Source organism: Nycticebus coucang, chromosome 10 (genome assembly GCF_027406575.1).
Source record: "Nycticebus coucang isolate mNycCou1 chromosome 10, mNycCou1.pri, whole genome shotgun sequence".
Taxonomy (NCBI): Eukaryota; Metazoa; Chordata; class Mammalia; order Primates; family Lorisidae; genus Nycticebus; species Nycticebus coucang.
Window position 1 is genome coordinate 118,776,351 of NC_069789.1, and position 12,932 is coordinate 118,789,282.

At 49.9% G+C, this 12,932-nt stretch overlaps 1 protein-coding gene across 8 annotated transcripts; it reads left to right on the forward strand.

The window, feature by feature from the left end:
• The first annotated feature begins 7,674 nt into the window (after positions 1–7,674).
• On the forward strand, positions 7,675–11,487 carry GNG8 (G protein subunit gamma 8). 8 transcript variants are annotated; one of them, XM_053604188.1, is made up of 4 exons: positions 7,675–9,870; positions 10,446–10,529; positions 10,779–10,980; positions 11,304–11,487. In XM_053604188.1, exons 3-4 carry the CDS (start codon positions 10,897–10,899, stop codon positions 11,430–11,432), a joined length of 213 nt encoding a protein of 70 aa, XP_053460163.1. In that variant the 5' UTR covers positions 7,675–9,870; positions 10,446–10,529; positions 10,779–10,896; the 3' UTR covers positions 11,433–11,487. The 8 variants fall into 8 exon arrangements, with proteins under 8 accessions (XP_053460163.1, XP_053460166.1, XP_053460168.1 ...); XM_053604191.1 differs by having other exon boundaries at positions 10,871–10,980; XM_053604193.1 differs by having other exon boundaries at positions 10,895–10,980.
• Positions 11,488–12,932: the final 1,445 nt, after the last annotated feature.

Sequence of the window (12,932 nt, forward strand, 5' to 3'; positions counted from 1 at the left end):
TGTGGTGGACTCTTCATTCAATGGTGAAATGGGAAAATACTCCTTTTCCTTTGGACTAACATTTATGGAGCAATTTGTTTGCATTGGATATGGTAGTGACTGAAACCAGATGGCAGGTCCCAGTGGGTCTCAACATCATCTTTCAAACACTGGTTATTTTGCTTCAATGACTCTGACCTTTGATTGGGTTATGTTTGATCATAAATATGGTTTCATAAAAATGAGAACACTGTAGGAAAGGGATAGCCCCTAAATTTCCTCTCTCATAATCAGTTTGATGTGCATCCTTCCATGTTTTTCTTTTTTTTTTTTTTGTAGAGACAGTCTCACTGTATCGCCCTCTGGTAGAGTGCCGTGGCGTCACACGGCTCACAGCGACCTCTAACTCTTGGGCTTACGCGATTCTCTTGCCTCAGCCTCCCGAGCAGCTGGGACTACAGGCGCCCGCCATCCTTCCATGTTTTTCTTCTTTTTTTTTTTTTTCTTTTGAGACAGAGTTTCACTTTGTTGCCCTTGGTAGAGTGCTACGGTGTCACAGCTCACAGCAACCTGCAACTCCTGGGCTTAGGAGATTCTTTTGCCTCAGCCTCCCAAGTAGCTGCGATTACAGGCACCCGCCACAATGCCCAGTTATATATTTTTTCTTTTTTTTGTTGTTGCAGTTTGGCTGGGGCTGGGTCGAACCCACCACCCTGGGTATATGGGGCCAGTACCCTACTCACTGAGCCATAGGCACCTCCCAGTATTTGTATATTTTTTATATATGTGAAACTATATTTACATAAGTTAGACTATATTATGCAGTGTTTATCACTTTTTGAGTGTGAATTCATCTGTGCCTGGAGATTTCTTTATGGAGAAGGTTTAAATTAAGGATTAAATTTCTTTGGTAGTTATAGTACCATTTAGTTTTTCTATTTTTTCTTATGTCAGTTTTGCTAAGTTATATTCATCTAAGAATTTGTTCATTTCATCAAATTTACATAATACATTTTCCTATCACTTTTGTTTATTTATTTATTTTTTTGAGACAGAGCCTCAAGCTATCATCCTGGGTAGAGTGCCATGGCATCCCAGCTCACAGCAACCTCCAACTTCTGGGCTCAAGCGATTCTCCTGCCTCTGCCTCCCAGATAGCTGGGACTACAGGTTCCTGCCACAACACCCGGCTATTTTTTGTTTGCAGCCATGATTGTTGTTTGGCAGGCCCAGGTTGGATTCAAACCTGCCATCTCAGGTGTATGTGGCTGGCGCCTTAGCCTCTTGAGCTACAGGTGCCAAGCCTCCTATCACTTTTATTATTATTAATAGTTGCATACAAGATTTCGTTGTGGGGGCAGAGCCTGTGGCTCAAAGGGATAGGATGCCAGCCCCATATGCCAGTGGTGGCAGGTTCAAACCCAGCCCCAGCCAAAAAAAAAAAAAAAAAAAAAGATTTCATTGTGGGCTTGGCACTCGTAGCTCACTGGTTAGGGTGCTGGCCACATACACTGAGAATGGCGGGTTTGAGCCTGGCCCAGGTCAGCTAAACAACGACAACTGCAACAAAAAAAAAGCCGGGCGTTGTGGCAGGTACCTGTAGTCCCAGCTACTTGGAAGGTTGAGGCAAAAGAATTGCTTAAGACCAAGAGTTTGAGGTTGCTGTGAGCTATGACACTACAGCACTCTACCAAGGGCAACATAATGAGACTCTGTCTCAAAAGAAATAAAAGAAAGAAAAAGATTTTATTGTGGGGACTCCTACAATGACAAACCCTATTGTAAGCTCTCCAATTATTTTGCCATTATGAATTTTGCTATAGTCATATCCTTTTATTTGCTTCTTTGTGCACACACACATATCTATATTTGTAGTGTCAAGTCCTACAAATTGAGTTGCTTGGTCATTATAGTGTGCTCTCACTCTTTCACCCTGGGTAGAGTACTGTGGCATCATCATAGCTCACAGCAACCTCAAGCTTTTAGGCTCAAGTGATCCTCTTGCCTCAGCCTCCTGAGGAGCTGGGATTATAGGTGTGTGCCACCTATAATTTTTAGTTTTTCTATTTTTTCTATTTTTAGTAGCGATGTCTTTGCTCAGGTTGGTCTCAAACTCCTGAGGGAGTGCTGGGATTATAGGTGTGAGCCACCGCACCTGGCCTAAAAATAGTAATTGACACCACCATTCTACTTTCCATTAACACTACCTTCAGTTAACATTTCTCTCTCTTCTTTTTTTTTTTGAGACAGGGTCTCACTATATTGTCCTAGGTAGAGTGCCATGGCATCACAAGTACACAGCAACCTCAGACTCTTGGGCTTAAACAATTCTCTTGCCTCAGCCTTGCGGGCAGCTGGGAGTACAATGCCTGGTTATTTTGTTGTTGTAGTTGTCATTGTTTGGCAGGCCCAGGTGGGGTTTGAACCTGCCAGCCCTGGTCTTATGTGGCTGGCACCCTCGACACTGAGCTACAGGTGCAGAACCAAACAGGTAACATTTTTTTTTTTTTTGAGACAGAGCCTCAAGCTGTTGCCTTGGGGAGAGTGCTGTGGCATCACAGCTCACAGCAACCTTCAACTCCTGGGCTCAAGCGATTCTCCTGCCTCTGCCTCCCAAGGAGCTGGGACTACAATTGCCCGCCACAGGTCTGGCTATTTTTTGTTACAGCCATCATTGTTGTTTGGCAGGCCCAGGCTGGATTCCAACCCGCCAGCTCAGGTGTATGTGGCTGGCGCCTTAGCTGCTTGAGCCACAGACGCAGAGCCCAGGTAACATTTTTTGCAGCAATTTTTTTTTTTTTTTGTAGAGACAGAGTCTCACTTTATGGCCCTCGGTAGAGTGCCGTGGCCTCATACAGCTCACAGCAACCTCCAACTCCTGGGCTTAAGCGATTCTCTTGCCTCAGCCTCCCGAGTAGCTGGGACGACAGGCGCCCGCCTTTTGCAGCAATTTTTGAGATACCCATTTTTCTATCCTGTTACCACACAAAAGATGCTGTTGATTATTTTCATTTTGCCAATCTTATGGGTAAAAGTTGTGTTCTGTTTGTATCTCTTAAGGTGGTACATGATTTTATTTTATTTATTTTATTTTTTGAGATAGAGTCTCAAAAAGGGTCACTTTGTGACCCTTGGTAGAGTGCCATGGTATCATAGCTCACAGTAACCTCAAACTCCTGGGCTTAAGTGATTCTATTGCCTCAGTCTCCCGAGTAGCTGGGACTACAGGCACCTGCTACAATGCCCGGCTATTTTTATTATTTTATTTTATTCTATTTTATTTTGTTTTTTTGAGACAGAGTCTCAAGCTATCACTCTGGGTAGAGTGCTGTGGCATCACAACTCACAGCAACCTCCAACTGTTGGACTTAAACAATTCTCTTTTCTCAGCCTCCCAAGTATCTGGGACTACAGGTGCCTGCCACAACGCTCGGCTATTTTTTGGTTGTTGTTGTCATAATTGGTTGGCAGGCCCGGGCTGGATTTGAACCCTCCAGCTCCTGTGTATGTGGCTGGTGCCCTAGCTGCTTGAGCTATAGGCACCCAGCCCCAGCTATTTTTAGAGATGAGGTCTCACTCTGGCTCTGGCTGGTCTTGAACCTGAGCTCAGGCAATCCACCGCTTTGGCCTCCCAAATGCTGGGATGACAGGCATTAGCCACCATGCCCGGTCTGGTTTTGTATGCTTATTGACACTTGTATTTTGTTTTATGTGAATTGCCTTTCATCCCCATTTGTCCATTTTTCTATTGGATAAGCCCAACATTAACTATAGTCATTTCATGGATGGGTAAATGGAAGCTTAGAAAGGGGCCAGTACATAACCTGGTCACATAGCAAGGGGAAGCTGGGGCTAGGATTAAACCTCCACCTGATTCCACAGTCAGAAGAATGGGTATGTGCTGCTGCTTTGACCCTTTTATCTACATGGGTGTGGCCACCTCTGTCCCTTTGAACCCTGAAAGAGTAGGGCCCAGGCCTGCTTTGTTCACTAGTATCTCCAGCACCCAGCCAGGCTCTGGGGATACATCAGGGAATAAAATAAGAGGGAAAGTCCTTGCCCTGTGAAGCTTCTTTTAGGGGTGGGCAGTGATAAATCCACATTTCTCTTAGAGTAGCAACGAATAAAGGTTATTTTTTGAAATTTGCCAGGAAAAGCCGCTGCTTGTCAGGCCCTTGGGAATGTTTGCCACATCTCCATTCCATCAAAGGAGCAAGTGAAGCCAGGAAAGGCAAAGGGACTATGGCTACCCAGGCCACTTAGTGGTCAAAATGACTGATGTACACATCGATGAACTTCCTTCTTTTTAAAGATTTTGTGCTTACTCGTAAGAAATAACAGTTAACATGTATGCTGACATTTAATCCTCACAACCTCGTAAGATACTAGTATTATGCCCATTATACAGATGGAGAAATGGAGGGATAGGTTAAATAATTATCTGAAGCTCACAAGTGGGAAAACCAGGACTTAAAATAAATCCAGGCAGCTATCTCCAGAGTTCATGCCTTTAGCCGCTGCCCTAGATGGCCTATTTGCTATATGTAGTATTTCTGAAAGGACATACAAGCTGGGCTTATGGGCAAATGGGATGAAAAGGCAATTCACATAAAATAAAATACAAGTGTCAATGAGTATAGAAATTGGGCCAGGCGTGGTGGCTCTGCCTGTAATCCCAGCACTTGGGAGGCCAAGGCAGGTGGATTGCCTGAGCTCACAGGTTCCACACCAGCCTGACCCAGAGGGAGACCTCATCTCTAAATAGCCGGGCATTATGGTGGGCGCCTGTAGTCCCAGCTACTTGGGATGCTGAGGCAAGAGAATAGCTTAAGCCCAAGAGTATAGCTTAAGCCCAAGAGTGTGAGGTTGCTGTGAGCTGTGATGCTACCACATCTACCAAGGGTCACAAAGTGAGACTCTGTCTCAAAAAAAAAAAAAAAAAGACACAAGTGACTAGTCACAGGGAGGGAAGATAGGGGGCTAACATAATAAATAAATTCTATAATTTGTTAAAGTTGATAAGGACTGTGGAGAAAAACAGAGCAGAGATAAGGGAATTGGGACAGATGGGGGAGGGGAAAGGAAGTTTGTAATTTTGAGCTGAGAGAGCATGAATGGTCTAATTGAAAAAGTGACATTTGAACAGACATCTGCAGGAGGTAGGAAAGTGAGGCTGTGGAGATCTTGGGGAAGAACATGCCAGGTACAGGGAACAGCCAGTGCAAAGACCCTGAGGCAGCCTGTACCTGGCATGTTGGCCAAACAGGATGGAGGCCAGGGAATGAGAGCCCTGGGAATGAGGAGGTGGGACTAAGAAATGGGAGGGACCCCACATTGTGGAGTCCTCATAGGCCATGGTTTTCTGAGTGAGGTGGGAATCATGGGAGAATTTGGAGCTGAAGACAGATTTATACTTTGGGTTTTTGTTGGGGAGGAGGTAAACAGCTCTATTGAAATATAATTCAGATATCATAAAATTTGTCCCAATAAAGCATACAGTTCACTGGTTTTTAGTGTATTCACTGACTGTGAAAATATCACCACAATCAATTTTAGAACATTTCCATTTCTCCCTAAAGAAACCCTGTACCCTGGGCGGCCCCTGTGGCTCAAGGAGTAGGGCACTGGTCCCATATGCCGGAGGTGGTGGGTTCAAACCTAGCCCCGGCCAAAAAAAAAAAAAAAAAAGAAGAAGAAGAAAAAAAAGAAACCCTGTACCCTTTAGCTATCATCCCCCAATTTTGACAACCCCTGCCAACCACTAAGCAACTTTTGTCTTCTATAGATTTGCCAGTTCTGGACATTTCATATAAATGGAATCATATAATATGTGGCTTCTGTGGCTTCTTTCACTTAGCTTACAGTTTTCAACATTCATTCATTTTGTAGCATTTATTACCACCTCATTTCTTTTTTTTTTTTTTGTGGTTTTTGGCCAGGGCTGGGTTTGAACCTACCACCATCTGGCATATGGGACCGGCACCCTACTCCTTGAGCCACAGGCGTCACCCCTCATTTCTTTTTATAGCCAAATGATATCCCATTGTCTGGATATACAACATTTAGTTTGTCCATTCATCAACACAACAAATGTATTGTTTCCTTGTTTCAGCTATTATGTATAATGCCACTATGAACATTTGCGTGCAAGTTTTTGGGTGGATGGAAATATGATTTCATTTCTCTTAGTTATACCTAGGAGTGGAATTCCTGGGTCATTTTGGGAACTCTGTTTAACCTTTCAACTAACTGCCAGACTATTTTCTAAAGCAACTGCACCATTTTACATTCCTACCAATGTATGAGGGTTCATATTTCTCCACCTACTCACTGACACTAGCTATCATATTAGGACTTAGTTTTAAACAGGGTCTCTCTGGCTGCTCCGTGGGGAACAGGCTGAGAGGGACAGAGGTGGGAGCCAGGAGCCAAGTGAGGAGGTAGGCCTCCAGCTGGAGGAAATGGCAACTTGCACCAAGGTAGGGGTAGTAGAGGTGAGAAGTGACTGGATTCTGGAGATAGTTTGAAGAGAGTCAGTGGGATTTGTTGCTAGATCAGCTGGGGAGTGTGACAGGAGGTTAAGTCGAGGATGATCCCAGGGTTTTGCCATTATCTGAGATGGGTAAGCCTGAGGCGGGTGAGGGTTTGGCAGAAGGATTCAGGAGCTCGGTTTTGAATGCATTGAGTTTGAAATACCCTCTAGACAACCAGGTGGAGATACTCAGTAGGCGCTGGGTATTTGATCCTGAAATTCACTGATGCGATTCATCGATTATTTCATGAGTAATTAAAGCCATAGCCGCATCTGAATTTAGGGTCTCAGTTTCCTCTTCCCCAAACTGGGGACAGTAATATCAAAGAGCACTAGGTTGCCCTCTGGCTGAAGCTTAGGGCAAGACCTAACTTTATCCATAGGGTAGAAAGACGGCTGGGTGTACAGCTCTTGGACAGTAGCGGAGGTTATGCTCGTTTCAGGCAGTGCCGGTCTGTCTCGCCACCGCCCCAGCCTCCAGCAGCGGTCGAGAAGAGGTGCAGGGAAGATTGGGTCGTCACTGTGTCTTCTCCCGCTCTAAGCTGGGTTTTCTCGTTGGGGGCTGCCCAGGCCAGAATTGCTGATGGAAACCAGCTGCGTGAGGCGCAGAGGCTCGGCCCGCGCCCAGGCCCCTCCTCGGCGCCGGCAGACCCCGATGGGGAGGGGGGAAAGTCTTGGCTCCCCTCTCCCCTTTCGTAGCCCGGCCTGGGGCCCTGGCACGTCCGGCGCGCCTGATGCTTTCCAGATGTGGGCCGGGTTCCTCTCCCGGATTTGGCCCAGTTGCGCCCGCAGGGGAAGGGGGAGGGAAGCCAGGGTCTGACACCCCCTATCAAATCGCTACCAGGGACCTGGGCTGGTATTCCCTCCCCGCCTGTCTCGTTTTCCTGTCCTGGAGGTAAAAATCGAATCGGGGTGGGCCGACTGCGGTAGAGACGCTCCTCCCCAACCTCTATGTCTTCCCAAGGCTACCTCCTCTGCCGGGACAGGAAAGAGCCCCAAGCCTCAAGCTCCGCCCCTCGGAGCACGCCTCTGCCAGGCCACGCCCTTCCAATGTCAGCCCAGACCGCCTCTAGAAGCCCTGCTCCAGGCCCCGCCCCTCTGGCGCGCCTCTGCAGGCCCCGCCTCCGCCGTCGGGTCCCCAAGTGGAAGGAGTCCCAGTGGGTCTCTTTGTCTCTCTGCGTGCCTCTGTCTCCATCTCTGTGTTTCTCTGTCCCTGTGTCTGACTCTACATTTCGGTTTGTGTCTCTACTGTGGCCTCTGTGTCTGTGTTTCCTCTGTATCTCGTGTCTCTGTTTCTCTCTGCAGTCCTCTCTTCATCTGTCACTCTTAATCCCTAGTCTCTACTTCTCTAAATCTCTGTGTCCTTCTCTCTCTTTCTGCGTCTCTCTGTCTCTCTCGCATCTCTTTCCCGCTCTCTGAATTTCTCTGTGTGCCCATTTTCTGGGCTTTCCCTCTGGTCCCTATCTCCCTCCTAAGCCTTTTTCTGGACTTGGAGCTCCGCTTCCGTCTCCCGCAGGGCCAGTGGGGTCGTCCTGCCCTCGGTTCCTGCCTCCTATGTGGCTTTGGCGCAGGCAGGGCGGGCGGCTTAGTGGACCGCTGGCGCCCCCGTGTGGCCTGCGGGGGTTGTCGGGAGAGGCTGGGGGCTAAATGTGAGCGCCAGAAGGGGTGTGTGCGGAACAGCTGCGGTGTCTGTGGGTGACTCCGGGAGGCTGTGCGAGTGTGTACTTCCCTGAGATGGTTTGTGACCCTGGAAGATTAACAAGTGTGCACTGCCGTGAGATGGTGTATGACTGTGTTTGGCTGTATGACATTGTGTGTGATGAGTGTGATGAGGAGTGATTGAAAGGGACTGCATGTGTGACATTATCAGTGATACTGAGAGACTGTGGGTGATCATGTGTGGCATTGTGAGGGTGGGTGTGAGTGGGTGTGAGAAACACTCTTTGGGGGACTGTATGTAACACGGAGGGGCCTATGTGGAGTGAGAGATTGTGTGTGATGGTGCATGTGAGAGGGCAGTGCGTGCAACAGAGTGAGCATGTGAGCGCTGTGTGCATCACACGGGCAGACTGTGTGAGAGAGGGTGAGACTGATGACTGGAATACGTAGAGAGACGTGTGAGCAGGCATCGTGAGAGGTTTGGAGGGGGCTGGGGTGTAATAGACTGTATGCCTGAGTGTGCATCTGTGTGAGGCACTCAGGTAGAAGAGTGAGGGAGACCTTGTGTGTGTAAGTGTGCAATGCTGGGACATTGTTGTGTGAGCACAAATGAGACCGTGTGTGGTACACACTGTGAGTCCCATACACAATGGCGTATACATGTGAAACACTGTGAGATTCTGTGACACACTGAGCCATCACGTGTAACTATGTCTGACACCAAGAGATGGGATATGTGCATGTGACAGAGACAGACTCTATGAGGCTGTGTGTGGAGGGCATGTGTTAGATGTGTGTGACTCTGAGAGATTGTGCTGGAATGTGTGTGACCACAGTGCATGTCACTGGATAGTTGACCATGTGTTACTAGGAAATACTATAAAACAGTTTGTGATAGTACTTGGCAGGGAGGGTGCATGGGTAATTAGATGTCACCGTGTGAGGCACTGAGAAAGTGTGTGTGAGGCTTTGCTAGGGTGTGAAACTGAGAGAATTTAAATTGCGCATGAATGTGTGTGACTTTTGAGAGATTGTGTGTGACACTGTGACATACTACTGGTACATTTGACACTCTCAGATAGTTTATTTGACTGGGCAGTCATGGGAGCTGCTATTTTTGATGGTGTGCTACACTGTGAGTGACTGCGTGGCATTGTGAACGACCGTGGATGTTGTGTTGAGCACAGGTCATTCATGAGACTGTGCCACCATGTGACACAGCATGACAGGATGCTTCACTGTGTAAGGCACTCCCTGTGAGAGTCTGTATGTTTTTGGCAGGGGTCCATCTGTGATAGGGTAACACGGAGGTGACAAGTGTGAACCCGTGTGATAGGGTGAGAAAGTATGTGTGACAGAGTGAGAGGCTGTGTGGGGCACCCGGGGAGGGTTTATGTGACCGTGTAATAATTGCAGCAGGGCATGGGGGCACACCTAGAGAGACTGTCTTTTCTTATGACTGTGAGAGACACAGAGAGGGAGAGAGAGACATAGGGAGAGAGACAAAGAGGGGCCCAGACAGACAGAGAGGAAGACCCAGAGAGACAGCTCCAAGGTGGGGCAGAAGGCGGTGGCTGGCGGCAGGAGGCGGGTCCTCAGGGGCTGCGCCCCAGGGGAGGGGGCGGGGCGGGCTGGGGGCTCCCAGACGCTGCCTCCCAGCCTCTGCCACCGTGCGCCATCCCAGCCCTGAGCAGCAACAGGTAAGAGTCTCTGGTCTTGGTTCCAATTGCTAGTCCCTTTCCCTGCTCTGTGACCACTGTCTGTCGGCCTGGGAATGACTTTATCCTCTTGCGTTCCCATCTGCCTATGTCTCCTTCTGTCCTTCCATTTGCCCCCCTCTCCTCCTCCTTGCTCATCTCGCTACCAATCCCTCCGTCTCCCTCTCTCCCTGGTCCCTTCTCTCCTCTGTCCCTCTCTTCCCTCCCTCTGTCTCTTATACCGTGGGTGCCTTTCTCCCCTTCTGTCACTCTGTCCCTTCCATTGTCCCTCTATCTTCTTCCTCCTTCGCACCACTCCCCATCTCTTTCTATCCCTTCTCAATCTCTTCGTTTTCCCCATGCCTCAGTGTCTCCCTATGTCACTTTATCCCTTTCTCTGCCAGTCCATTTGTCTCTCTCTCCATCGGCTCTGCCCCTCTTCCCAGTCTCTTCCGGGCTGCTAATGAGCAGAGGAGCCTTTGAGGTGGTCAGGGCTGAGGAAGGGGGTCCCCCGGGGGGTGTAGGGGGCAGCTGCTGCTAAGGCCCTAATGAGCCCCCTCTGCGCCCTTCCCGCCGAGATCTGAATTCTCAGTTCTCCCTGGAGCCACCACTAATTGGCCTGGGGAGGGGCCCCCTCCTGGTGCATACTCCATCCTCAGAGGGTGAGGACACCTGGATCCTGATCCAGCACCTGTGGCCCTGTCCTTTCGTCCCTCCCTCCACCTGCATCACAACCTCCCATCTGTGCGTCCCTCCTGCCTCCCCTGGCCCCTCTCTGCTCCTCTCCACACCTGCCTCTAGGTGCTTCCATTTGTGCACCCCTCCGTCCCTCCTCTGATTCCTTTCCCTGTAATCTGTCTCCCTTCATCTGCCCCTGCCACCCCATTCGTGCACCCTTCCACCAACTCCAGGTTACCCGGGCCACCTCTACCAGCCCCACCTCTGGATCCAGAAGTGTCCTAACCTACTCTACGCCCACCCACCCCCTTCAATTCTCGCCCAGCTTTTAACCCCTTCCCCACCACAGCCATGTCCAACAACATGGCCAAAATCGCCGAGGCCCGCAAGACGGTAGAACAACTGAAGCTGGAGGTGAACATCGACCGCGTGAAGGTGCCGGGTCAGGATGGGAACAGGGTGGAGGTTCTGGAATTGGAGTCTTCTGGGGACTGTGCTGGGGGCGGGGTCCAGAGCCGCAGTAGGAGGATCCCTTTGGAACAAGGCAGGACACCGAGTGGGGCTTGGTGCAGCTTGGAGGGGGTGGAGCCTTTAGGGCAGGGCGGGGCCCACAGCCACTCGGAGGGGCGGAGCCGTGAGGACAGGGCGGGGCCCACAGCGGCTCGGAGGGGCGGAGCCATGAGGGCGGGGCCCACAGCGGCTCGGAGTGGCGGAGCCGTGAGGGCGGGGCAACAGCGCTTCAACCAGTGCGCCCTCAGGTGTCCCAAGCAGCCGCGGAGCTCCTGGCTTTCTGCGAGATGCACGCCAAAGACGACCCGCTGGTGACGCCGGTACCCGCCGCTGAGAACCCCTTCCGTGACAAGCGTCTCTTTTGTGTACTGCTCTAAGCCCTCCCGACAGCTTACCCTGTCCTGCCAAAATATGAATCCAATAAACTTGGTGACTGTAGTAGTGCCTGTGCTTTTATGGAAACTGAGTGCACACAGAGCTTAGGGCCATGTGAGGGGGGAGTATCCCTTACCATTTTTTTTTTTTTTAATGAGATAGAGACTCACTATGTCATCCTCTGTAGAGTGCTGTAGCATCACAGCTCACAGCTACCTCACACTCTTGGGTTCAAGCGATTCTCTTGCCTCAGTCTCTCTAGTAGCTGAGATTACAGGCTTCCGGGGTTTTTTTGTTTGTTTGTTTTTGTTTTTGTAGAGACAGAGTCTCACTTTATCGCCCTGGGTAGAGTGCCGTGGCATCACACAGCTCACAGCAACCTCAAACTCCTGGGCTTAGGCGATTCTCTTGCCTCAGCCTCCCGAGTAGCTGGGACTACAGGCGCCCGCCACAACACCCGGCTATATTTTTTTGTTGCAGTTTGGCCGGGGCCGGGGCCAGGTTTGAACAGCCACCCTTGGTATATGGGGCTGGCGCCCTACTCACTGAGCCACAGGCGCTGCCCAGGCTTCCGATTTTTGTTGTTGTTGTTGTTTGTTTGTTGTTGTTTAGCAGGCTGGGGCCAGTGTCAAACCCACCAGCCTCAGTGCACGTGGCCAGTGCCCTTCTCACTGAGCTAAGAGTGGCCAGCCATCCATTCCCGTTCTTCTGAGTGGGTGTGGAGTGAGGGGTATTATGGGGTGCGGAGGGCATACAACTCCTCCAAAGCCTCGGAGGAAATGGGTGCCTGCGCTGTCCTTTACTGAGTGCGCCACCATCTGAACTTGACCTTCTTTAATTGTCCCAAAGCCCCAGGAAGCAGTTACTTGTATGATACCCATTTTACAAATGAGGAAGCTAAGTCAAAGGAAGTACCTTGCTCAAAGTCATGGACCTAGGAAGTAATGGGGTGAATTCAGACTGTGGACTCTAGTGCTCCTAGAACAGAATCCCTCAGCTGCTTCTCTCCTCTCCTTCCTCCTGGGTTGGAGACTCTTAGAATCCCCACTGGCCATCCCATGGCTCTCATCCTCTGATGACTCTTTTTCATACCCAACTCCCCCTTACCACAGGCCCACTTCTGTCCCCAAGTGCTGAACTTTCCCCTGTTCCTTCCTTCCTTCATCCTTGCACACCCTCCCTGACAACCTATTCTGTGACCAGCACTGGGCAAGGTTGGGGAGATGGTGACAGAGACAGCCCTGGTCCTGCCCTTTTGGGGCTCAGAGTTCAGTGAGAGAGACAGATCTGTTCTCAAATGGTGACAACCCAAAGTAGGCAGTGCTGGGATAGGTGGTGAGCTCAGAGGGAGCACCTAACTCGGCTTGAGGGTCAGGAAGGGCTTCTGGGAGGAGGGCACATCTGAGCTGGGACATGGTAGTAATGAAACCTGAGGACCTAGAGAAGAGAGAAACACGGCTAGAGGAAGGGAGAGGAGACAAATTAATGAGTATATTCCTTCG